Raw genomic sequence first — 26,429 nt, 5'->3', positions numbered from 1 at the left:
GAGCTTTTTTAGCACCGTGTTTTGTGTTGTTTATACATGACACACGCAAAAAATCAGTTTTTCGTGGAACGTTATTGCGAGCATGTAGAACTATATCATGGAATTGTAGTAGATGTTTCGATTTTTCAAATATTATTTGACATATACTTATATATCACTTTTTAATCCTATGTGAAATCATGTATCATGAAACTATATGTTGAGAATCCAAGTATGATATTCTTTCTCACGGTAGTAAAAGGGTAAAAATCAAACCGCAGCAACGCACGGGCAAATCTGCTAGTAAGAATAATATATATACATCAGGTTATTCCGTTTAAAAAAATTATTTAGGGGAGTTTGAAAACAATATCTACCTCAGCGCTTTGGACTAGGACGGTGTGAGACAGGCTTAGACTTGAGGATATATCTGGGGGCCCTTTTTTTCCTAGACTGGAGCGGGCTTAGAGCCCACCAAGCTGAGATACAGCTGCGCGGCAATAGACCCATATAATTCTCGCATGCCCTAAAAAAAAAATCTCGCATAATTCACATGGAACAGCCTCCGAAAAGGAGGCACGCCGACTTGCCGAAGAAACATGGATAAAACGACAGCAAAGTTCGTTTCTAGCAGAAGAAACAGACCGCGAATTTCAGTGGAAACTTACACCGATTTAAGCAAAGGCAAAAACTAACCCACAAAGTACCAGTTGTACAAGCAAGCATCGGGGAGCTAGTACATCCTATGTTTTGCTTGCGCAAGGCTGTGAAACGGGCCACGGGGACGATTTTTCCTGGAAATCCGACGCGGTCCTCCAGCTATTTGGACGTCGGTCAATCGAAGGAACACCAACAACTCCATTGTCGGCAGCGTCACGATTGCAACATAAGGGCATCTCCAGCGGCGCGACGCATTTCGGACGCCCAAAAGTGATCGGCAGCGTCCGTTTCCGTCGCCCAGCGGACATATTTTGACCGCGCGTTCGTTTGCGTCTGGGTGTGCTCCCACCGGGGCGACCCATTTTTGAATTGCAACATAGTTTGATCTTCATACAATTCCTTTGGTTTTCTACCACGAGCGATTGATTACATATGAAAACCAAACATAGAAAGTACATAAAAACTATAGAAGACCTAAACTACTTGGTTCTCCGACGGGCCGACACCGTCGTTGCGTCGCTCCGTGGCTCGCTTCTCCGCCGCCTCCCGCGCGGCCGCTATCGCTCGGTGCGCCGCCGCGTCCTCTTGCGGTGCTCGCTCCGGCCTCGCTTTGGCGGCCTCGTCCTTGAGCGTCTCGAAAGACTCGACGATGGCCCGCCGCTCCGCCGCCTTCTCCTCCGGCGTCGGCGCATCGGGGTCATCGGATGACCATGAAATCTCCGAGTCGAGTCCTCGGCCGCGGCGGCGGCCGCCGCCTGCGGCTGTTCCGGCTCGGCGTCGACGGCCGCATGGGCCGCCCGCTCCTCCTCTCGCTTCCTTCTCCGCTCCGGTCGGGGCCGCGGCGTCCCCGACCGGGTGGAGGAGGTCGGTGCCTGTCGTCGGAGTCGAACCCGTCGTCGGAGCTCGAGCTCGAGGCCGGGGAGGTGGAGTGGGAGGTGAAGGTGGAGGTGGAGGCGCGGTAGCCCGGCCGCGCCCGGCGCCGCTCATGGTGGATCTACCGAGTGGCGCTACGGCGGCGGCGGCTAGGGTCGAAGGCGAGGAGGAGATGAGATGCCGGCGCCCCCGGTTATATAGGTCGGAGGCGGGGCGACGGCCGCGCCACGCGGGGCATCGTCATTACTACGCGCGGCACGCGAGGCGGCCGCAACCGGCCGAAGCGACGCCGCCGCCGCGATCGGCGGAGAAGACGCCGCGTCCGCTGGCCGCGCACGCTCGCGGAAGCCGAGGCACGCCATTAACGCGGCCCCGCAAGGCTGCGGCGCGCCGCCCGCAAGTAATGCCGCCGAAGACGGCGGTTGCGACGCCGCCGGGCGGGCCCGTGCCAGGACTAAACGGTCACTTTGCGCGTCCGCGCAACGTCCGCCGAGACGCAAACCTGGCGCATATTTGGGCCAGGTTTGCGTCTCTGCGGACGGCCCGGTCACTTTGCGTCGCGCCGCTGGAGAGGGTGCACGACGCATTTTCGATCAGGCGGACACAAACGGTCGCTCCGTTTGCGTCGCGCCGCTGGAGATGCCCTAAATAAAGAAAGAAAGATATGGAAGATGCTTGGCATCTACTACCGGGGGTCCGAGGACCTCCACACCGAGCGCGTCCAAGTCTTGGAAGATACTCTGCGTGCAGCCGTACTTGCCATGTGCAGTGCGAAACGCTCGTGTTTGTTTATCCCAGTGGATTAGTGGGGACGTGTCGATACGTGATTGGCGTTGACGCGACTTTCCCCATCGTGCGAGCGAAGAGGACGCCTGTGATACCTCGAACTGATCGGGAAACCAGGCAACAGTATCCTACGGCGCCTGGTGGTCCCAAAAGAAGAAGCATCTCTGTCGGTGCCCTCTCAGCAGCGTGCTCGTCCCGGTTCCGGAGGGAAAAGGATTTGCTGCGACGACCGGTTCTACCCCGGCTCAGGGGGAAAATGATTTTGGATGAAATGTACTGTACATACGACCGTACGTATTGTGTTTCGGAATATGGGTACTTCTGAACCTATCCGATATTACTTAGTCCAATTATATCGGAAAATCAATGGTAACCATGGTGGGTTGCCGGAGTTTGGTGGAATTTGGCCAGCAGAGCTTGGTGGCGGACTTCCGGCGAGTTCTACACCAGTCCAGCGGCAGTTGGGCGTTTTGATCATATACACGACACTAGGATTTCGCCTTCGAAGTTGAGGGTTTAATGTTCTCGGGTGTCGATTCTCAGTGACTTGTAAAATTTTTTATTGGTTGGGCTAGTTTACGGGATATGGTTTGGACATACTTTTCGAATTAAGCTGTAAAAAATGGTTAACTTACGGGCTTGACCCTTTTTACGTCATCCGCTAGAGTTGTTCTAAATAGTGTACCGGCCTCTATGTCACAAACATCGTATGGAGAGGTAGTTTTCTTTTGTTCATTTGTAACTTGTCATTTTTTGCTTAAGCTATATACTTTCGAGTTGAGTATGACAAATGAACATACATACATGTATCTTCTACATGCAAAAATTAAAAATACGGTCTTCAAGCCTGTCACGTTATCAGGTGTTGTGAACCCAGGATCAGTATATAATTTTGTTTCTTTCATGTGTTCTAGACTTTACAAGGAGAGGAAAAACAAGATCGCTAAAAAAAGATCTAAAAGAATAATTTTTGTTCGTTGAAATCTTGAAGATGATCGGTACTTGGATCATGTCAGAGAGTACTCCCTCCGTCCATGAGTGAAGTGCACCTTTTCTTTAGATCTCAAACATATATACATTTGACTACATTTTTACACAAAAATAGGAAACCAATGTAAAACTAAATTACTATACTAAACTGCACATCAAAATGAATCTAACAATATTTTAACATCATAAATATTGCTATTTTTCCAAGAAATTAGTGATAAAATTTAACCAAGACATGTTCAAACGTACATTTAGTTGCGAGGGGGAGTGCAAGAGTATCAGTATGCTTGTTTGAAATTCGAAAAAAAAGAAGAAAGTATGCTTGTTTGACAGAGCAGCTCCTTGCGGCGCTGACTGCATAGGACGATAGCCGTGGAGTGATGATCACGGCAGCACGGAAAATCTTTGAAATCTGTTTGCTCAGCGTCAGAGTAGAGTAGGGCATGGGGTGGTCAGTGTAAAGAAGCAGTGAACTGGTGGCGTGTGAACATGGGTGCCTTGTCTGTGGACTTTTGCTTCCGCCGTCCGCCAGGCCCGTGGTACCCGGCAGTACTTCGCCAACGCCTGCAGTGACGCAGAATACGAGAGAGATTCAAAACCAACAACTTCCACCAAATCAGTAACTTCTCCCAACTGCCCGCTAATTGCAATCAGCAGCGTCAATCCGCACTGCGTCGCGCGCCCTGCGCCGTCGGGTAGGATTGGGATTGGGATCGTGATCACGAATTATCTATCTCCTTTCTTCCATGCAGACCCCTTCGAAGCGTGTGAATTGCTGAGGCGCACCGCGAGATATCGACGTCTTCATGCCACTCCGATATACTGTTGCACATGTTTCCCTCCCAAGAAAGGTACTGCTGGTACATCTTGTGCAAAAGAATGTTGATCTTTTTGACATTTGCTTCTGCCCTCCTCCTAACAGTAATAATTTCCTTATCAATGCTAGCCCGAACAAAGAACATATGCTCACCAAAATTACACTCTTAGAGCAACTCTAGCAAGGTAAAACCTGTAAAATAACCGATTTTTACAGCTTCAGTTAAAAAATGGTACCAATCAGACCTCCTACAATTGTGCGACCCTTAATCTTTTAAATGGGCACCATCAACACATGCCTAAGACCCTTATATCTAAATTTTCAGAGGCAAAACTGAGCAAAATTGACATGGTCCTATATACCGGTCAAAGCTAGCGGTTAGAAAATTTACCATGTTGTCTACCAAGCATACAAAATCAATATCATTCACATGCAAACTACAAGATCAATATCATTAGATACATCATCAAATATATTTTCATATGATCTCACTAGAATATCATTTTTCTGAAAGTTCGGTCAAACTTTAGTTGACTTAATTTTTCAAAAAAAAAGTCTTACTCATTGGAACAGAGGTATTATTAGTAATCGCTGACTTGAACATATCTAAACATCTAAATCCGTGATAGTTAATACTACCTAATTGGTTCCAATGAACATGACATATATTGTTCTAAAAAGTCAAGCTGACCAAAGTATGACTGAACTTTTATAAAATTGTATCAACAAATATGATCTTCTATACATATCATATTATGAAATTATATTTCATGATGTATCTAAAGTTACTCCTTCTAATCCAAATTAATTGACTTGACTTTATTTAGATATGCATGTATCTAGAGCTAAAATATGTCTAGGTACATTAATATCTAGAGTCAATTAATTTTGATCAAAGGGAGTATTATTTTTGTATTTTGTATGCTATTTTTTTGTGAAAAATTGATTAAACCTTAGATGCTTTATCTTACTTATTACTCTCTCTGATTCATATTAATTGACTCAACTTTATCTAGACATATATGTATCTTGTAAATAAACGCGTCTAGATACATATGAGTTAATTAATTTAGAGCAGAGGGATTGATTAATATGAAACAGAGGTAGTAGCTTTGTAAGAACAACTAGGTGCATCTTATATATATACATAGAGCACATACCAAAACGATTTTGAGTATCGAGATACTAGGGAGTATCGTTTTTCCGTGAGCAATATCGTATCGTAGTATCACGATACTACGAGACTTCTACTTCTCAAAATATAATCAATTTTTGTGTTAATTAAATATTTGGCTAGCATATATTGATGGACAAATGTAGTGCTATATCATATTATCCTCGTAAGAGAGTGGTATATCATATTCTAGATTTGGAGCATGCAACCCAACACCACATGAGGCGGAGGCGGTAAAGAGTATGTTTAGTCCACAATAGGAAACCGATGAAGCAATTACCTGCTTATAAGGCCCGTTGATGTCAGCAGGTTAACAAATTCTTTGATAGTTTGAACTGATGTGTGGTATCACATCACATGCCGTACAAGTATCGGGATAGTACTGATTGAAAGCATGGTACCTCATTCTGACAATGATACCACCCGATTAGATACACAGTGCGATACACATCGTTTAAGTCTTGATCACAAGGAGCTACTCCCTCCGTCCACAAATAAGTGGACATCTAAGGTCTAAACTTTGTCCACAAAAGAGTGTACTCCTATCTTTCCAATGCACTTTAATTGCTTCTCTCTCATCGCACGGAAATCAAACCAAATAATATTAAGCACATGTCCTCCTTGTTTTCTACAAGCACTTAGCTCATTGGAGGTGAAATAATTAAAGTGGAGAGATGCATCTTCCCAATACACTTTTCACTTCATTTCATAATTTGTCTTGAAAACCCCGCGTGTACACTTATTTGTAGACGGAGGGAGTAGGTTTCTGTGGTCGCCGTACAGCGGAATCTTCGGAATCTCACTGCAATCGCTGCCGTGCGAGAGAAGAAAACACCGCTGTCTCCCACTACCCAGCCAGCCATCGACGTCCAAAATCCAAATCCCCAGTAACCGTCGCCAAGCCAGAAAATCGGCAGAACCCAGGGCCTCCTCTGCAAAAAAAGAAAAGCCGTGCCACGGGCCCATCCACGTGGCGCGCGGGCCCGATCAACCACGAGTCTGACTCGAGAAGGTTGGACGGGGCCCTCCTTGTGTTCTCCACCACCCCTCCAAGTCCAAGTCTCGAACCCAACCAAAGCCGCGTGGTGCACATGCCGTGGGACTGCCACGAAATTACTCCCCAAACCCGATCCCGGCTCCTATTCGGCCATTCCCAAACCTCTACTTGTACCGTCTCCGCACGCCGACCCGTCAGTTTTTCCTCCTTTTAAAATCCGCAAGCCCGGAACCAATTTTTCCCCTTCCGCAGCCACAAAGCCTCCTCGCCCTCCTCCGCCCCTTTTTTCCACCACCACTCCGACGCGGACGGCATCTCCATCTCACCCCACCACCGCGCCGCAGCCGCCCCCCGCCCCGCCACGATTAAATTACGCCAGGGCACCCAGAGAAAGCAGCGGCGCCGGCCAATTGCATGATCGAATCGCGCCGCGGCAGAGGGTAGCGCGCGATGGCGGAGGAACCCCCGGCGATGGATTTCGAGGGCGGCGCCGCGGCCGGATTCGACGCCGAGGACAACCTCTCCATGCCCCTCGGCGACTTCATGGCCTTCCTCGACAGCGGCGAGCCCGGGGACGACGACCAGCACCCCGAGGTGCGTCGATTCCCCCTCTCGCTTTGCCCTAATTCGCCGCGCTTTCCGCAGGCCGGATCCCCAATTCGGTAGGCGGGGGTTGGTCGGTTACTTTCGGGCTAGGGTTTTGGATTGCGTCGGGGCGGACACGCCCTACCTGCAATTTACCGTGCGTGTGGTCTTAGATGCCGTGCCTTCGCGAGCGAGATGTGTATGGACCATGCGTGATCGGGCCTAGCCGAGGGATTCCGCGCGACTTTCTCGCTTTAGGGAGTAATTTCGTTGCCTTTTTTTTCCTTTTATGTAGCAAGTGAAGCACACTAGGTCGACGCCACAAGCCCAGTTCGACTGTGAGATGCAATTAATTAAGTTATACCCTCTATATGTGAGTTTGTTATAAATGTTGCTGGGAATCGATAATGATAACCCTATTTGGAAATTTTGACCCAAACACTTGAACAATCATCGTGTGCTGCCTTTGTCACTGGAGACAGTTGACTCGAAGAGGCGCCTACGCTGATGAGTTTTGGTCCAAATGTAGAGTGTCTCATCACTGGCCTGGCCTTGTGGTAGTACTATGTCATCCATAAGTGACACCAATGGCTAGCAGGGGACAGGTTTTGAGCAGGTGATGGTATACAGATGAGTTGATGGGGGTGGCGAGGCGAGAACTGAACTTGTAGCAAAGTCTCTATGATGAGATATGCGGAGCTTGGGGGTGTGATCAGTCACGCAGCACAGGATTTGGTTTCAACTGTCCTGCGGAAACAAGATGAGTTGGTTTTGATTGATTTGGCGCGGGTGATGGTTGGGATATTGTTTGTACTGTTTCTCCAACTACGCTACCATCATATGTTATCGTTTCTGTTTGGTACACACGTCCATTTTGTTTCTACTCTTTGCGGTCAGCAGTGCCGAGATTGCGCTTCTATATCCGGGGCAAGCTATCTCGAGCCATTAATGTTTTCTTGGTCAACCTATCTTGTGTCTCTTATCTGTTACCTCATATCCTCACATCTTGTTCTTCAAATGCAGGTCCCGGTGGATGCTGACGGTTTTGAAAATGGTTTTGACAACCACGAAGGTAGACTCAGCTTCTCATTCTATCATATATTTGTACCAGATTCATTGCTTCTCTTCTGCACAATCGTTATTAAGCTATCGCTTGGTACTAGATTTTCTGGCGGATGTTGGATTATGGTCAAACTGCCCGCACGTAGACCCTTCACAGTACCAGGAGGAACCAATGATGGAACAAGGAGATGGGGCTTTTGATTGCTCAGACGCTAAGCCTTATGGTATGCTTGACAATGGTGAGAAAGCAGATAAACGGTTTTAAAGCGACACTTCATATTTACGTCTGTATAGAGTACTATTTAATCGACCATTTATTTGCAGATTTATCTGGGAACTCTTGGACCAACAATCATGACAACCAACCTTTACCAAGGGACACATTAAACCATATCAATGCTGTTGAAGAAGCAAATGCATCTCCATACGAAGTCCTCTCAAAATCTCCATATGTTGGAGAGCAAGTGTATTTTGACCAAACACAGATCAAAGCAGAGAACCACTTAGAGAGCACGGGGCCACAAATTAACACTTGTATGTCAATTTCTCTTTGGCACTATCTAGCTTGCATCATTCTGAGTATAAATGACCCATTATTCATTTGATATCTACTGCAGATTTGCCATGTAACGAGCTCCCGGAGCAATCTGGTTTGAGTGAAGTTAAAAGCGAGGATACAGGTGCAATATTTCACAATACTGGTCAGGAGGATAATCATTTCAGATCAACAGACATGTTCACTCTTCATGATAATAATGCAACTATACCTCATATTTCCTACCCTGAGCTGAATATTGGTGAGGCGACTGGAAGCATGAACAATGGCAACAACAGTTGCCTAACTGTACAGGAAGAATATCTGCAGGGGAGTTTTGGGGAATGTCCTAAACCTGAGTATGCTTCTCTTGATATGGCTGGTGAAATGTCAGTGCATGATTTGCCACAAAACAATCAGTCCTACGAGATGGAACAATTCCCTCAGAATATATGTGAAAGCAGCTCGATGCAGACAAGCTCTCCTGATGAATATTGCGATGACGCATCCTTATCAGATTGCTACATGGATGTGTCTTCTTCGGATGAATATTGTGATGATGCATCCTTATCCTGTGAGCCGAACCAATCTCAGTATAATGCTTTGAAGAGTGAGTCTAGCACTGACTCTTCTCCAGTACCCTCAAGCAGAAACTCTACAACAGAGGATGCCGATAAATACTTAGGAGGCGCAACAAAGCAGCTGCTGAACTCTAAGTTAGTTCCTATCAGCCACCAACAACCATATAGGACCATGACAGATCAAATGCCTGCAGCTTTTCATGAACAATATGATATTCATAGAAGTGGCAACCCCTTTACTCATGGGAGTTTGTCAAGAAGTTGCTTCGGTGCAAATGTCAGTGGTGATTCTGATTTATCTATCCTGAGTAGCCATCGAGCTCCTGGTCATCTATTACCACAATTCCAGGGAAAACTGAACAACTTTCAACAATCTTTGTCTGCAAATCCTATTGTTCCTCGGTTTGGTGGGTATAATAAGACACATGATGAGAGGACCACTCTACGTCTTGCATTACAGGTCATCTTCCCCTCTTTACTGTTGGATCCTTCTTTTCAATTTTGTTAACTTGGTTCCACCTCCTGCCATGAATCACTTATGATTACTGTGAGCTATTGCTCGAAATTCCAAATGCAGCATTTCGTAAGCAGCACTTAGAATAATGAAATACAAAATTTTAGTTTTATGAAACTTATAAATATGTTTATTTTAAAATAAAAAAGCCTGGGCTTCCTGTAGCCTGTGAGACGTATGTCCGCACTCACTATTTATCTTCATCTTTCATGCTGGTAGTTATAATTGTTATGGCAAGTTCCATAAGCTGCCTCTTGAGCTTCCCAAAGCCATTTTATTGTACTTAACTGCTGGTGATTATGTTTCCATCTTTCTATGATATTTTTTTGTTTGTTTGTTGGTTGTGTGTGTTAATCAAGCATGCCGCTCGATATCTTTCTATGATATTCTACAACTGTACACTATAGAACACTGGCTTTGAATTTATGGCACACAAACTTAGTAATTGAGCATTGGATGCATCAGATGATGGAGAAAGTAGGATCATTTGTTATTTATGTTTTTTTCTTACATCAAGTTTTCATGCGCTTCTTCAGCATGCTTAACATATTGGATGTTTTCCAGGATATATCCCAACCAAGATCCGAGGCTAATCCACCTGATGGTTATTTATCAGTTCCTTTATTGAGGCATCAGGTACACCTTGCGGTCCATGTTTTGTGATCCCCTCAAAGTAGTGTCTCCAGCTTCTGGGTAATTTGACTACATTTTGTTTGACTACATTTTGTTTGGACAGAAAATTGCTTTGTCATGGATGCTGCAAAAGGAGAGAAATAGTTCACACTGCTCTGGTGGAATTCTCGCTGATGATCAGGTATACCAGTTAAGTTTTTCTTTTTCTTTTGTTCAATAAAGGAACAAGTGTTCTTATGTCATCTGATGCTTTTCAGGGCCTGGGGAAAACTATATCAACTATATCACTGATATTGACAGAAAGAGCACCATTACCAGGATCATCTGCCATTAAGCAAGAGCCATGCGAAGCTGTAACTCTTGACGACGACGACGACGATGACCCTGCTGAACTTTGTTTGAAGAAGAGGCCATATACATGTAATTCTGAAGTGGCAAGCACTAAAGTTAAGATAGAGAATCCTATTATAGAGATTAAGACCAGGCCAGCTGCTGGGACTCTGGTTGTTTGCCCGACAAGTGTTCTACGGCAGTGGGCGGAAGAACTGAGGAACAAAGTCACCAGTAAAGCTAATTTGTCCTTTCTAGTATATCATGGTAGCAACCGGACGAAGGATCCTAACGAGCTTACTAAATATGATGTTGTGCTAACTACATATTCTATAGTAAGTATGGAGGTACCGAAGCAATCAAGTCCTGACAGTGACGATGAAGAGAAAGGAAGGCCAGACAGATATAGTGCTTTTGTTTCACTTAGCAAAAAAAGGAAGGCATCTTCTAAGAAAAGCAAAAAGGCTACAAAGGAGAAGAGTTGCTTGCCTGAGAGACCTCTTGCGAAAGTTGCATGGTTCAGGGTCGTTCTTGATGAAGCACAAAGTATTAAAAATTATCGAACTAACGTTGCTGGAGCTTGCTGGGGTTTGCGAGCTAAAAGAAGGTGGTGCTTGTCAGGGACGCCAATACAGAATGCTGTTGAAGATCTTTTTAGCTATTTTAAATTTCTCAGATATGAACCATATTCTGGACACAAGCAATTTTGCGCCTTGATAAAAATGCCAATCAGTAGGAACCCAGTTACTGGTTACAAGAAGCTGCAAGTTGTTTTGAAGACAGTAATGCTACGGCGGACTAAAGGTCAATTACTGAACATATATTATTGTTTTCATATCTCTTAGCATGTGCATATCTGAGAAAAGTATTTTGCTCTCCCAACAAATAAGATGTCCTGCTGATTGTACATAAACCATATTCACGTTTGGCATTTTAACTGGAGACAACTTTCTCTTAATACTTGCGGTAGTAATTGCTGTATCAAGTAAATAAAAAAATCATGATGGATAAGCTAAGTTGCTAATCCATCATGTGATGGAAATATTTGGTTGATGAGAATATGATGGAAATATTCTCTTAATACAAGGGGATGTCACAGACTCACAGTATCATTAATTAGCAGGATAGGCATAATTCATTCAATTCAATACTTCTATTTGCCTTCCACTTTTTAGTGTCCTAAAAATGGGTCTTACAGGCGATGTACATGGAACAAATGATACCTTTTTGTTTGAACATTCCAAGATTTGAAATTCATGTTGAGTAATTGTATCACTACTGATGAGGATTTAGTTTCACTGATGTGGTCATGTGGTTTTGATATGGCAGCCTGCAATTCTTGTGCAATATTTTCTACTGCAATGTAGATCCGTTGTCCACATGTTATTAAATTTGTAATTGGTGCTGAAAGTTATATTTGTGTTTTGTTAACATAGCGACGATGTTGGATGGAAAACCAATCATTTCCTTACCTCCGAAGACTATTCATCTCAAGGCCGTGAACTTCACGAGTGAGGAGCGTGCATTTTATAACACTCTAGAAGCTGAATCACGAGAACAATTCAAGGTGTGTTCAGTGTTGATTAATTGTTCACCCTCTGATACGTTCTTTCTTCATTCTTTAAATTGGATCCTGCTATTTTTCCAGAAAATATATGCATATTTTTACTGGCCTTATTTTTCCACAAGATATAGGCATATTTTTAACTGGCATTCTTTTCCACAAGCGGATACATTAATAAATAAATCAGGACTTTTTAAACTATGAAAGCTATTTCCTTGTATTGTTAAAACATGGCACATTTGTAATTATGGTTATTCTCCACTTATGCTTGGATTATACATATTACATGATGTTACATACTCAAAATTAAGGTACCTGGACAGCAAACAAGTTAGTTAGAACTGGCCTTATGCAATCAGTAATACTCCCTCCATACCAATTTATTAGGGTATTACGCAATTCGAGAAAAAGTTTGATCATTAATTAGGTCAACAAAATATAAGGTATATGCGACAAAATTATACCATTGGATTCATATTCAAAATAAGTTTCCAGTGGTATAATTTTTATGATATATATCTTATATTTTGTTGACCAAATTGAAGGTCAACGTTTTTTTATCGAAGTGCGTAATACCCTAATAAACCAGTATAGAGGCAATAATAATAACGGAGACAAAAAGTTATGAGATCGGAACATGTTTGAACATTCATTTCATATTTTTTAGATAACGTCAAGTTCATGTAATGATTTTTATTCGTTAACTGAAAGAGCCCTGCATATATGCTCTGTTGCTCACCAGTATTATAAGCTAATAACTCATCTGCAGGTCTACGCAGCTGCTGGTACTGTTAGGCAAAACTATGTAAACATCCTACTGATGCTTTTACGGCTCAGGCAGGCTTGTGATCACCCTCACCTTGTTAAAGGTCATGAATCTAGTTGGACGTCTTCATTAGAGGCTGCAAAGAAACTTCCGATGGAACGACAACAAGAATTGCTGGTTTGCTTGCAATCTTGTTCTGCATTATGCGCTCTCTGCAATGTAAGTGAATTTGGCTCATTTTGTCCTGCATCTGTAGTCAAAACATTGGTGTGTTTTCTTTAAATCTGCATCATGTTTCTTCAATATTCCATTTTGCTACTATAACGCTGCGGAGTATGGTCTATCTTATTTGAATAATTGTGGCTAATAATTTTACATACTCGAAAGTGCTTTTGAGTTTCTTAGTGGAATTGGACCAACTACTATTATTACCACAAACATGTATTCCTCTGTTCCAAAATAAGTGTCGCAGCTGTGCCAAAATCTGTTCCAAAATCTAGGTACGGATGTATCTACACATTGAAATGCGTGTAGAAAATGTTAGCGCAGCACTAAGAAATATTATTGCACTGTGCTCTGGTTTTGGTTATGAGGTCACTTTTCTGGACACGCAGAAGGGAAGCATTGAAAGTTAGTGTCATTTCGTAAGATTGTTGCTCCAAACATCGGAGCTAGAAAAAGAAACAAATTGATGGAAAAGAAATACCACTTGGTTTTTACCTACTATTCTTCCCCTGTTCACTTCTAATTTTTAGCATCTTAAATTGTGCAGGATGCACCAGAAGATGCTGTCGTTACTCTATGCGGCCATGTTTTTTGCAACCAGTGCATATTGGAGCAACTTACTGGTGATGACAGCATGTGTCCAGTACCCAATTGCAGAATCCGACTTAATGCCACTTCATTGTTCTCCCGAGGCACCCTTGAATTCTCCCTGTGCAAATTAACCAGTGAATACCAGTCCAATGATTCCTGTTCAGAGATGGTACATACTGAAAATGAAACCGGGATTGATTCATCGTATGCATCTTCTAAAGTGAGGGCGGCCCTAGATATTATTCTCTCATTACCTAAAGTTGATTCCACTCAAATTATTGATAGCAAAAAAACAGTTGGGCTTGCCTCCGAAAATATCAATGGGAAGGGTTCAGAATGTGCTGAAACCAAGAATACAGAGAAGGCCATTGTTTTCTCACAGTGGACTGGAATGCTGGATTTGCTAGAGGTTCATTTGAAAGCTTCTCATGTGTCGTACAGGAGGCTTGATGGAACAATGTCTGTTGCTGCTCGAGAAAGAGCTGTTAATGACTTCAAGACTGTCCCAGAGGTTTGTATGCAGTGATATGCCTTACTGTAACTTAGTGTATCACAATTTATTCTCTGTTGACTTCTTCTGTTGGCAGGTTTCTGTTATGATCATGTCCCTGAAAGCCGCTAGTCTTGGTCTTAACATGGTGGCTGCGTGTCATGTGCTTATGCTTGATCTTTGGTGGAATCCTACCACGGAGGACCAAGCTGTTGATAGAGCACACCGCATTGGCCAAACAAGACCTGTCACAGTATCAAGGTTGACAGTAAAAGATACTGTTGAAGATCGTATTCTGGCACTCCAGGTAAATTTGAAACCATGAGCTATGTGAGATCACTTGATTTTGTATGGCTACTTATCTAGTCTTGCTAGGATATCATTACTAGCTCCATGCTGAAACTGGCAACACGAGTCAGGAAAAGCCCATATAACATCTTGGTTTTTCTCGGGGACTAATGTCTCGGTCAAACGAGAAAAAACCCATATGAACCTTGGAAAAACTTGCAAAACCGGTGATTCAACTGCTCAACCACCGTCTACTGTGAGCTATTGTGGCTTCACGTCTACTGTGAGCTATTGTGGCTTCACGTCTACTGTGAGTTATTATGGTTTCACCCGTTCGATCATGGCCTAGATTTTAGAGCATCTCCACCGGTGCCCCCCCAAATAGGCGCCGGCAGGGGCGTATGGGGGCGCCGGCACTGCATCCTCTATTTGGGGGTGCTGTTCCCACACCGGCGCCCCCAAACAGGCTGCCCCGATAGGATTTTTTTCAAGACAAACTAAACATTTTCTTATAGTTTCATTTTCATGTCATTCAGGATCGAGGAATGAATAATGTTTTAGGGCAAATCCGAGTAAAACATTATTCACTCCTCAATCCCGGATGACATGTGAAACCTGCTTCATCTCTAGCCTACTACCTACTGGCCACCCGGCTCTATGGAGGTGGACGATCGCCCGCTGCTCTCTCCGCCACGTATGTGGGATGGTGGCCTTCTTCGGTCCCTCCTTGAGTAGTGAGAGCTATTATCTTTTTTGAAGCTATTTTTGGAAATAAATAGTTCCTTTTGCGATCACTTCCGAACTCAGAAAATATGTAGGCACCAGAATCTACTTGGATAGACTGATGCAAACCAGAAACATCAGTCCTACCCATTTGGTTAACCTCCCGTTGATACTGCACTTAACCTTGATTAGAGTACTATAAATTCTGTGTGTTCTGTTTGACAACAGTTTTATATAAATGTACTTTCTCAAGGGAGAATATGTGGGATGGCGGCCATCTTCGGTCCCTCCTTGAGTAGTGAGAGCTATTATCTTTTTTTGAAGCTATTTTTGGAAATAAATAGTTCCTTTTGCGATCACTTCTGAACTCAGAAAATATGTAGGCACCAGAATCTACTTGGATAGACTGATGCAAACCAGAAACATCAGTCCTACCCATTTGGTTAACCTCCCGTTGATACTGCACTTAACCTTGATTAGAGTACTATAAATTCTGTGTGTTCTGTTTGACAACAATTTTATATAAATGTACTTTCTCAAGTAGTGCCTACTAAGCCTATGTAATTTGTCTCAGGAGAAAAAGCGGGAGATGGTTGCTTCTGCTTTTGGGGAAGATAAATCTGGGGGCGGTCAGACTCGACTGACAGTGGATGACTTGAATTATTTGTTCATGGTTTAGCATCACCACCTGAGATCGAAGGCAATTTTGCTCATGGAATGGTGTAATAGGCAGTGATAGATAAGTATTTCTCAGGAGAGGTAACTGATAGCATTTCTCTAGGGGTTACTAGTGCTTTTAGTTTGTACAGGTGCAGAGATTTTGTAGTTGGAAGATGTCATTGTGGTTGTTAGATCATCCAATTCTTTTCGCACTGCAAGTAGGGATGGTGCATCATCATCATTAGGCAAAATCTTAATGGGCTACATAGTTTCTGTTTGACTATCATGAAGATAAGGAAAAAATGTCGGTAACTAACCTGATATTTGTACATAGTTTTCACCAGCACATATAAATTGGTCTTGACAATATCTGCAGTCTGGTTGTATGTGATGAACCATATTATAGCTTGAGCTGGGCTTTTTGTACTTAGATATAGTTTGTGGGAAACGGGTGATGCTGTTTTATGCTGGGTTAGCATAAGATGCTGTTGTTGCACGCTGTCATGTACCCTCTGGTTGCCTACCCTTGCCGTTGCGAGTGACCTGCTACAGGCCATTGGTGACGAGTCGCACCAACGGTGGTGACATCTTGTTGGCTCGCTTCGAGAGTAGCAATTCTACGTTTTTGGCTCGTGCCATGATGGTTCTACTAGCAGCTTGTATACTTTGCAATCTGACAGAGAATTTTTCAAACTGCGACAAACATTTTGTGCTGTCTTTCTGACCAACCCAAACTCAAACCGATCAGCTCCACCTCCATGTGCAGTACAACATGAAAAACCAGAAAGTTTGATGAAAGCTACTACCTTGGGTCTTCTTTAATTGACGCGCGCACATGGCTACATCCTCTGCTAGCTAGCTTTCCTCCACGTCAATTATATCCGGCCGGAGGGAGTATGTACTCCCTCCGTTCCAACAAGAAAAACCAAAAGTTTGATGAAAGCTATGTACTCCCTCCGTTTCGGTTAAATCGACGTGGAGTGGAGGTAGTGTCCTGCATTGATTAAATTGTCGGTGCAATTTACTAGTCATAACTACTTGGTATTTATGTTTTCTTCCGTAAAATCTGGAAGAGATTTAATTACAACTCTGGTAATCATGATCTGGGTCCAGGTGTAGACCTACTATCTTTTCGCCCACTGAATGGAAGTTAAAATCATGAACTTGAACTTGTGAACCAGCGCCCTGGAAAAAATGTTTATAAATTTAGCTAGAAGTTAAAATTTAAAAGTTAAATAGAAAATATCTAAACATATTTACTGCTGAATCTACTAATATTAATTTGGATCGTAGATATTTATATTTTTTTGCCTGCAACGTTAGTCAAGAGAAAGTAGATTCTGGATTAAATTTATAAACCACATTTATTGAAACAGAGAGAGTACTTATGTGTATACATATTGGCATCTGATGACAAGGGACAAAAAAAATCATGAACTGACAAACTCAAGGATACAATTGTCTTGCTAGGACGATTCAGCAGTAATATTTATGGGCATAGATCAACTAGAGATGAACTCTAGGTTCTGACATGAAAAATACAATTTACTGATCAGAAGTCTATCACACTTTCCACCTAAGAGCAAACAGACGCGGCAAAACGTGTCCGCAAAGTAAAAATCATCAATTTAGCGCGTGCGCGGGTGGTCGATCAGACACGAGAAAATAGAAATAGAGCACGCAGGAAACTTTTTTGCCGCCCGCGGTATAAAACGCTGACGTGCGCACACCAACCAACCGCCCATCAATTGCCTGCTTCGAGGTGGCCCCACACCGTTCAAAATCCTCTAGCTTTCGTGGTGCGCACGCCCCAACAACAGCTACTACGCCGAGATTCACGCTAGCGTCGACCCCATCTTCCTCGGCACCTACGAGACCACGCACGAAGCATCGCGCGCGTTTGATGTGGTGGCGTGGCAGCTCGAACGCCTGTGCCGAGAGATGAACATCGACGACGTGCAGAAACGTGAGCAGACGGAGATGCTCGCACTACCGCCGTGCATCATCACCGACGAGGAGAAGCGTCGCCATCACACGCGGCTCTGGCGCCACTACCACGCCGAGGAAGACAAGTGTGTGAGGGCGGAGTGAAAAGCCCGCTTCCCGTAGGACGTCGCCACCGATGTCGTCTTCTACACGTGGAGGAAGGAGCAGCGCAAGGCGGATAGCGCAGAGAGGAGGGCCGACAATGCAGGCCGCGGGCGTTCATCGTGGCGCATATTGCCAGCCCGCAGACGATCGCTGGTTCGACCAGTTCTCGTCGACACCGTTGGATTTCTTGGCGGAGGACGAGTCGGATTTCGACTTTTATATTAATAGTTCTTTTTTTGAAATATATATTAGTTAATAGTATCTATGTTTCGCTACCACGTGATAAGCGTGGTAAGCCACCAAAAAAAAGTATCTATGTTTCGCTGTTATTTCGAACTGTGGTATCTTATCTATGTTAATATGAACTTTATGCGTCTATTTTTTCTACTTTATTTGATCTATATTTGAAGTTGTTTGGGTACAAAAAAGTGTTTTTGGCACTGCATTTTAGCGCGTCCCCTGAACGCACTTTGCATCATTGCAAAATTTAGCGCGCCCGATGAAGCGGCACATGATTGAAAGATCGAAACAAGAGCTGCAAACCACTTTTAGCGAGCCGAATTTTGCAACGCATGTTGAAATTGCTCTAATTCAATCCATAGATATTTTGCTTTTCCCTGCGAATTCGTACCGGTGCTGATCAGATTTGCTAGCTATACATGCACCCATTTATTTTTGTAAAGTATAAGTAAAGTTAAAAGAGGAGAGTTATTGTGAAAGATTCAAGAAACTATCACACGGAAGGTCCATATATTATGGAAGCTATCAAGGTCCATATATTATGGAAGCTATCAAGTCCAAATGGCTGCGTTGTTAGGTTTTGTTTTTCATCTGCCAATTTGCCATTTGGCGAGAAAATACTACTGCTCTAGTCGATAACTATTGGTAAATCTAAACCTCTTGATTAGTTGGTTTAGATGGTTGGTATTTCTCCGTCCCTACCGTTAAATTGGAACGGAGGTACTATCAACTTGTATAAGCTGCAATCGACATAGAATTGTTCAAACTGCGACAACTGTCGTTTTTACCAACCCATTTTGTTGTTATACAAACCCAAACTCAAACCGATCACACCTCCATGTGCAGTACAACAAGAAAAACCAAAAATTTGATGGAAGCCATGTATAAGCTCTGTATACTCTGCAATCGACATAGAATTGTTCAAACTGCGACAAACATTTTGTGCTGTCGTTTTTACCAACCTATTCTGTTGTTATACAAACCCAAACTCAAACTCAAACCGATCACACCTCCATGTGCAGCACAACAAGAAAAACCAAAATTTTGATGGAAGCTATGTATAAGCTCTGTATACTCTGCAATCGACATAGAATTGTTCAAACTGCGACAAACATTTAGTGCTGTCCTTTTGACCAACCCATTGTTGTCATAGAAACCCAAATTCAAATCGATCACACCTCCATGTGCAGTACACCAGGAAATAACCAAAATTTTGATGAAAGCTATGTTCAACTCCCAAAATCCACATTCATGGCTCCAGAAGTCTATCCCTCGATGACGGCCCGCTGCGAGCTGACGATTCATACTCATTAACGCCTGGGTAATCTGTGCTTGACAAAGCTTCAACTGATACTACCGAAGAGGCCAAGTCAGGCAAAGGGAAGAACGTTGGCACTGGCATCTTGGGTGCCAGCACAGGCAGTGGCGCCTCGAGTTTCAGCACATTCAGGGCCTGCCTGATGCTTGGTCTATGTGTGTAGTCAGGATGAGCACACCATAGTCCGACGACCATGAGGTGCTCCATCTGCTTCTCATCAAACTCTCCCTTCAACCTCCAGTCTGCCGCTTCAAGAAGGGCTTTCTTCCCATACAGCTCCCACACCCACGGCACCAGTCTTGCCTTGCTCGGCTCCTCGGTTAGCTCTGCTGGCCGCCGCCCGCAAGCGATTTCCAATGCCACCACGCCAAAGCTGTACACGTCCGACTCCCGGCTCGACTTGCCTGTCGTCAGGCACTCTGGAGCCAAGTATCCCAATGTGCCAGCCAGGACGGTGGTGTAAGGCTGGCTGCCATGCTCAACAAGCTTGGCAAGGCCAAAGTCACCGAGCTTGGCACTGAACGCGGCATCCAGCATCACATTGCTCGGCTTGATGTCGCGGTGCACGATGCACTGCCGGCACTCCTCGTGGAGGTAGAGCAGCGCCGAGGCGAGGCCTAGAGCAATGTCATACCGCGTCGGCCAGGTGAGGAGCACGCCCTTTCCGTAGAGGTGGTGGTCGACGCTGCCATTGGGCATGAGCTCATACACAAGCAAGAAGTCACCGCGGTGCTCATGGCACCACCCGACGAGCCTGACCAAATGGCGGTGGCGCAATTGGCTGATGATGCGCACCTCGGCGGCGTACTCTTTGCGGCCCTGTGTCGACCCCTTGGAGACCCTCTTGATGGCCACCTCCAGACCAAGCCCCTTCAAGAAACCCCGGTAAACCGCGCCGAACCCGCCCTGCCCGAGCTTCCTCTCCTCGGAGAAATTCTTGGTCGCTGACGCCAATTCGGCGTACCGGAACCGTCTTGGCCCGCTCTCCACGACGAACTCATCATCGCCCAGCTCCTCATACCCCATCGCATCGTCGATGTCAATGTCGCCATAGAGGACGGGTTCTCCGGCCTTCCTCCATTCCTTGGCGAACCAAACAACCCCTGCGCCGATGAGCACAACGAGGAATCCGCACACCCCTAATGCCACCCACAGCATAATCGTCCCCTTCTCTGGGTCGACACTGGAGGTGAAATCCCAGTACAGCACCTTGTGCAGCTCGGCTGCCTCGCCCGTGGCGGCGGAGAAGCCGATGGCCACGGCGTCGGGTAGGTGCTCCCTCAGATCGACGGCGAGCCACAGGACGACGTCCGTGGGGGGAGATTCGCCGTAGGAGAGCGCGACGGTGAGGTTCTTGGCGTCGCCGTCGTAGGCGACGCGCGCGTGGGCCGTGCGGCCGTCCTTCATGCTGGTGGGCCAGTCGGCGGTGGCGTCGGAGACGATCCCGCCGAGGTTGATGCCGACGTGGTCGTCGCTGGGGTCCCAGTCGTTCCTGAAGGTGTCGAACTCGATGGCGACGAGGGGGATGATGGCGTCGCGGGTGGAGGAGTTGAAGAGGCCGAGGAGGCCGCCGGCGGAGCTGTTGGGGAGGACGGAGGGGAACGGGGAGAGGAAGAAGGCGAGGCCATCGCCGGATGCGGCGGAGGGCTCGGGCGCGGAGATGGAGAAGGCGAAGGAGGAGGCGAAGGAGGCGAGGCGGCGGGTGATGGGGTCGGAGAGCGCGATGGGGCGGGAGAAGTAGGCCCGGCCGGCGCTGCTGGTGAGCGGGCCGACGCGCTCGTCGCGGGTGAGGCGGATGTACTTGTTGAAGAAGGCGTCGCCCTGGAAGGAGATGCCGGACGGCGCCGAGTCGGAGGCCGAGGCGGCGGTGAAGTTGTAGGTGAAGGAGAAGTGCGCGGCGGCCGGCGGTAGGAGGAGGGATAGGAGGAGGAGGAGGAGGAGGGAGGGGACGGCGACGGAGATCCCCATGGAGATGGAGAAAAAAGGCTTCCTTGAGTTGGGCAGCGAGGCTTGGAGAAAGACAAGGGAATTGGCTGTACATGGGGCCAAGGTTGACTAACCAATGAACAGCTGGATTATACACGGCTGAGAGTTGCTTGCATCGTTCTTCGTTACGTGCACTGCACTATCCTTCCATTTTTTTCTTGTTCTATCTATTGGAAGTTGTGTCAAGTAAAAACTCCAGACAAAAAGAGAAAAGAAAAACTGTGCCTAGCTAACAGTTCTGGCTTGATTTTTACTAGTTAGAACTTGTAAAAATTGGTTAAGAATATATCTATATATATTTAATGTAGCTATACAGTAACAGAACAGTTTATGACAATTTTGTGGTTCAAATGACAGCTGCGTCCAGTAACCTCCATCAAAAATGAAGAAAAGATGTGTCTAGTAAACAGTTCTGCCTTTATTTTAGTAACTAGTTAGACCTTGCAAAAGTTGTCTAATAATGCATCTTTACATATTGAATTTAGTTATGTTGAAAGAATGAAATAGTATACACTTCTATGACATTAAAGTAAAAAAAAATCTTTACAACGGAGATCGGTGGAAATTTATTAAGCTAGAAAAAAGGACTGTAGATTTTTGGCTCCCACATCAATGATCCTATTGTTTTCAAAAATTCAAAAAAGTCATATTTAGGAGTTTCAAAAAATGTAAAACCAAATCTGGATGTAGCCAATGATCTATCCCACAATTTCGAAAAATATCACTTCCAAATACTTTGTATCCTGGGCTACACAAAAATAACAAGCATGTTTTCAAATCTCCAAATTTTATCAGATTTTGTCAATTTTGTGTTACCCACCATACAAGAAAAAATCCCATTGCGATTGCTTGCAGGTTACATCATTGACTATGTCCACATTATTTCCAGATTTTTTTGAAACTTATAAATCAGTTTAAAACGAAAACGTCTAGAGCTCGGAAGTAAAAAAAAAAAAAGCACTGCCCACTAAAAAAGCATAAGAATACACGTGCATTCTCAGCTAGCAAGCTACCAAACTTTGAACTGAAATTTGAGCAACTATTTTGGAACTGAAACTTTGAGCAAATTTGTATGTGCACCATGCTATAACATAGGTACACAAACAATATATAAACGGATGTCTACATGTAACCAAACCCATGTTTTGCATAGTCATCTACGAGAACCAAGATTCACTAAGCACGAGTTCAAAATAAGCAACTTAGATTGCAAAGTCCCAAGACATTCGATGCTCAGTTCGTTAGTATGCTACATTTATATAGTCTGGAATCAATAAGAATTGGCAAACTGTTCCGCATATATTCTTGGCACCATCCTGAAATAGGAAAAGCAACAATAGCTATCGGATCTTAAAGTTAGGTAAGAAACGAAATGCACATAGGAGAACTTCCACCTTTACACGAAATGATTTTGTTGGGATGTTTTGCACTTTTAGAGTGGATTCACAAACAATGTTATCATTTGGGTTTTGGTTAACTTGAAAATGTTGTATACCTTGAATAGTAGAGCATAACTATACAATAGCACATCATTGCTTATACTTGGCATACTTTTAACATGCAAACGATAATGCTTACATTTTGGTTTATCTAGTGCCCAAGATGACAACTTTCCTTTCTTTTTCTTCCTAGCACAAGCTGCGGCCGGGACTGATCTTTATCCATGTCTTCCCATTTTTCTTGACAACCAAGTTGATTGACCCTGCTAGCTGTTGATACTTAGCTGGGTTTTAACTTAAGGATTTTGTGTTAATTATTTGTGTCTGAAACTACTAATTAAAATGGTGCTTAATTAATTAATTACTTGTTCAAACAAGATAAAATAATGGCTTAGGATCCTGTTGGTAATCAATATACCAACAAAGAATCATTTCTGATACAAATTTGGCTTGGTTCATATTGATCCAGTCCATGTCAATATATAATCCATATATAATGTGAGTTTGATATTTATAAGGAGCTAGTGTTGTTTGAATATGTGCATAGATCAAGATGTTGGCTTTGTTTGGTTATTTCTGGATGTTTGTCCCCGTTACCTAAAGATGTGATTAGTGGTTGCCTATGATGATGCCTCATTGATGCCTTTGGTTGAATTGTGATCAACTTGATTTGATGGTTCCTTGTCGCCTTCTGGATTGTTGCCCAATTGTTTAATGGCTTGATAATTCCAATTCTTTTAGGAAATCTGGACTAGTTCCCAAATTTCCCAAATACTAACTCCAAACAACTTGCATGTCCTTAGGAGATGCATGCATTTTAACCAATCAACACCCCTCCTTTGTATTTGTGTACTTTTGTAGGTTTGGATACTAGAGATTGAAGAATAGAACCACATGGATATAAATAGCTAGGTTTAGTTTAGTTTTTTTTTCCTTTTAGTCTTTTGTAACTTCTTTTATTTATTTGGTGACTTGTAACACTTCTATATTTGTTGTAAAAATACTTATGTGATAATTCATTACTTGTAATATTTATTCTTCATTTTATTTCTTTGTATGAGCCTTGTAAATATGGGATAACTACAAATGTAGTTAGATTTTAAGTTCTTCTTCTATTTTGAGTTTCATATTGTGTTTGATTAAGCTTATTGTATTCCATATGACTGTTTGGAGTGTTTGAATTCCTATATTAGTATTTGAATTTATCGCACTCGTGTCGATGATCTAAATCAATTCCCATCAACATAAGTGAAACCCTCATCCTTTTGAGAGGTTTTTAATTAAAGCTTGATTTTTTTCCGGTTTTTCTTTGCATGAATGCACATCAGTGTTCTTGCTATTTTAAACCTCTAAACCTATGATGTTACAACCTCGTCCCTTATGCCACCTGCGTGTGATAAATAGTGAATGAACATCTTGGTATCGATGGGAATTTTATTGAGAGGTCACCTGAACCTCAAAACATTGTTGCATGCAGTACCGTTGGTGATGATGAGAATAAATGGTTTTACCACACTGAATCCGTTTTTCAAATCTCTATGCTCAGAATGTTTTTTTAAGCTGATCATGTTGAGAATTTTTTTAGCAGAATCATGTTGAGAAGTAGGAGTTCAGGTGAGGACCTTTTCGGTAACAGTTTCAGATGGCCCAACAAAAAATTCCATTAGTCCAAGGTTTTACTCCACGTTAGCCCAATTTCCCACAGTACCTTCCAGCCCATGGGCTCACGGGACAGTCGCTAGGTCTTCTTCTCCATAAAGCCGCGTGCTTAGAGGAGAAAATAGAATTCTCTCTCAAAAACAAAAGAGAGGAGAAAATAGAAAGGATCTTCGAGAGTGAGAGGAAACCAAACCGAGCCTCGACCAGTCGACCCCGATTAATCTCGTCCATCTCATCCCATGGCGCTGCGCTACCTGGTCACGAAGATGCGGATTCCCGCCGCTGCTGTTCTCCGGTCGCCGGCGGTACCCCGCGGGTCGAGGGCGGCGCGCTCTCAGCCCTTTTCTGCAACAGCCCGTCAGGTTCGTTTCCCGCTCACATTCGATTATCCGCGGAATTGCTCACCGGAATATTTCTTGTATGCTGTACAGACGCATCACGTTTCCTTTTGTGCAAAAGAAACTCATTTGCATCCTAGTCTTTCTAGCAAAGGCGATTTCAAATCCTTGACAATAACGGCCCTTGCCTTATGTGCATGTATTTCATTAGACCATTTATATTCTACACTAAACTGTTATCTTTCAAAGTACGAAGAGACAAACATCCTATCGACTTGCATATATGGGTATATTTATCAGGTGTGCGTCTTACGAACCGACTGGCAAATCAAGTTAAAGCATGATTTGCTTGATGTTTTTTTTACCAAATTAAATGTTTTTTTTGTAAAGCATCCGTTTGTGTGAAGAATAATGAACACTCACGTAGCGACAGGGCTGCGATCCCTATATAGATGTGCGAAGTGGAAATGATGATGATTGATGCCTTTTTCTTCTGTTCATCACTCAGAAACCATCTCATTTCTATGTATCCGTAATGATCCTTCTGCTATCGGTAATGATAATATATTTGTGCTTGTATCACGTCCCGACTTTGACATGAGAAATTTTAAGACAACGTTAGCTGCAACTGTTTGTATTTCTTTACAGTGCATATTTGCCATCCAAGCTTATTTTGTGTCATTATAGGGTGAAGATGGAGTGATGAATGCTAGAGCGAAGTATAAATTTTATCTGGCCCATCTTGAAAGTGTGGAGAATGATCTGAAGTGTGTGAGGTATGAAGCTACAAGTTACTGTTACAAATTTTAGATGCAATTTATTGTTACATTATTTCAACTCCATTTACCCTTCTGCTTTCTCCACCTTTATGAAGGGTGTTTACTGAGAGGGTGTAAAGGGTGAACAGGTACCTGAGCTTGTCTTTCAATCTCGTGTTTCTACCTGTATCCATGTTGGGTGTCGTTATGAAAGCGTTGACGGAGGCGATCTATGGTCATTCGCTGCTTGGTTTAAGCATGCGTTTCGTACGAGCACTCTGTTTATAGCCTCTGTCTCGTGAATGAGCACAACTTTTATGTCTGTTGGCATCTGCTCTATGTCTGTTTGTATGTGAGACCTTTATGATAATGTGATCGGGGTTGACTATTACTTGCAATATGATTCGCTAATTTAAAACGCTTACATATTTGCAGGATCATAAAATCTCAGTATGCTTCCTTTTTTCATACTAGCAATTTACTTTGAACAATGTATGAAGTACAAATACCATTATTATGACTACTATGTGCCGTCCTCTTTTAGCACGGAGTTCTGAGAAGTTTTTGCACATCCGTTTTGAGCACAGTTACCAGCTTATCCATTTAGAATATCATCAAAGCCAATGGTTTTCTACTATATCAATGCTTTTTGAATCGAAATTGTGGAGATTTACATGTTATAAATTAGTTTGGAGATGCAGTCCAGTTGTTGTGCATAGGTTAAAGCTAACCAAATTATACTATACAGGAACAATCAAATTTGATCGACGATAGTAA

At 43.7% G+C, this 26,429-nt stretch overlaps 2 protein-coding genes across 3 annotated transcripts; one reads left to right on the top strand and one right to left on the bottom strand.

Moving 5' to 3' along the window:
- Positions 1-7,888: 7,888 nt before the first annotated feature.
- LOC124661061 (helicase-like transcription factor CHR28) lies at positions 7,889-16,139 on the top strand. 2 transcript variants are annotated; one of them, XM_047198924.1, is made up of 12 exons: positions 7,889-7,933; positions 8,025-8,147; positions 8,248-8,457; positions 8,541-9,499; positions 10,118-10,189; positions 10,290-10,367; positions 10,444-11,320; positions 11,953-12,083; positions 12,850-13,065; positions 13,619-14,173; positions 14,250-14,459; positions 15,738-16,139. In XM_047198924.1, exons 2-12 carry the CDS (start codon positions 8,096-8,098, stop codon positions 15,840-15,842), a joined length of 3,465 nt encoding a protein of 1,154 aa, XP_047054880.1. In that variant the 5' UTR covers positions 7,889-7,933; positions 8,025-8,095; the 3' UTR covers positions 15,843-16,139. The 2 variants fall into 2 exon arrangements, with proteins under 2 accessions (XP_047054880.1, XP_047054879.1); XM_047198923.1 differs by having other exon boundaries at positions 8,025-8,162.
- Positions 16,140-18,935: 2,796 nt separating this feature from the next.
- Positions 18,936-21,475, bottom strand: LOC124667290 (L-type lectin-domain containing receptor kinase IX.1-like). The gene has a single exon (XM_047204595.1). The coding sequence runs from the start codon at positions 21,438-21,440 to the stop codon at positions 19,404-19,406; it is 2,037 nt and encodes a 678-aa protein (XP_047060551.1). The 5' UTR covers positions 21,441-21,475; the 3' UTR covers positions 18,936-19,403.
- Positions 21,476-26,429: the final 4,954 nt, after the last annotated feature.

Source organism: Lolium rigidum, chromosome 6, assembly GCF_022539505.1.
Source record: "Lolium rigidum isolate FL_2022 chromosome 6, APGP_CSIRO_Lrig_0.1, whole genome shotgun sequence".
Classification (NCBI taxonomy): domain Eukaryota; kingdom Viridiplantae; phylum Streptophyta; class Magnoliopsida; order Poales; family Poaceae; genus Lolium; species Lolium rigidum.
The sequence above is the reverse complement of the archived record's forward strand: the minus strand, read 5'-3'. Positions and strand labels throughout refer to the sequence as shown.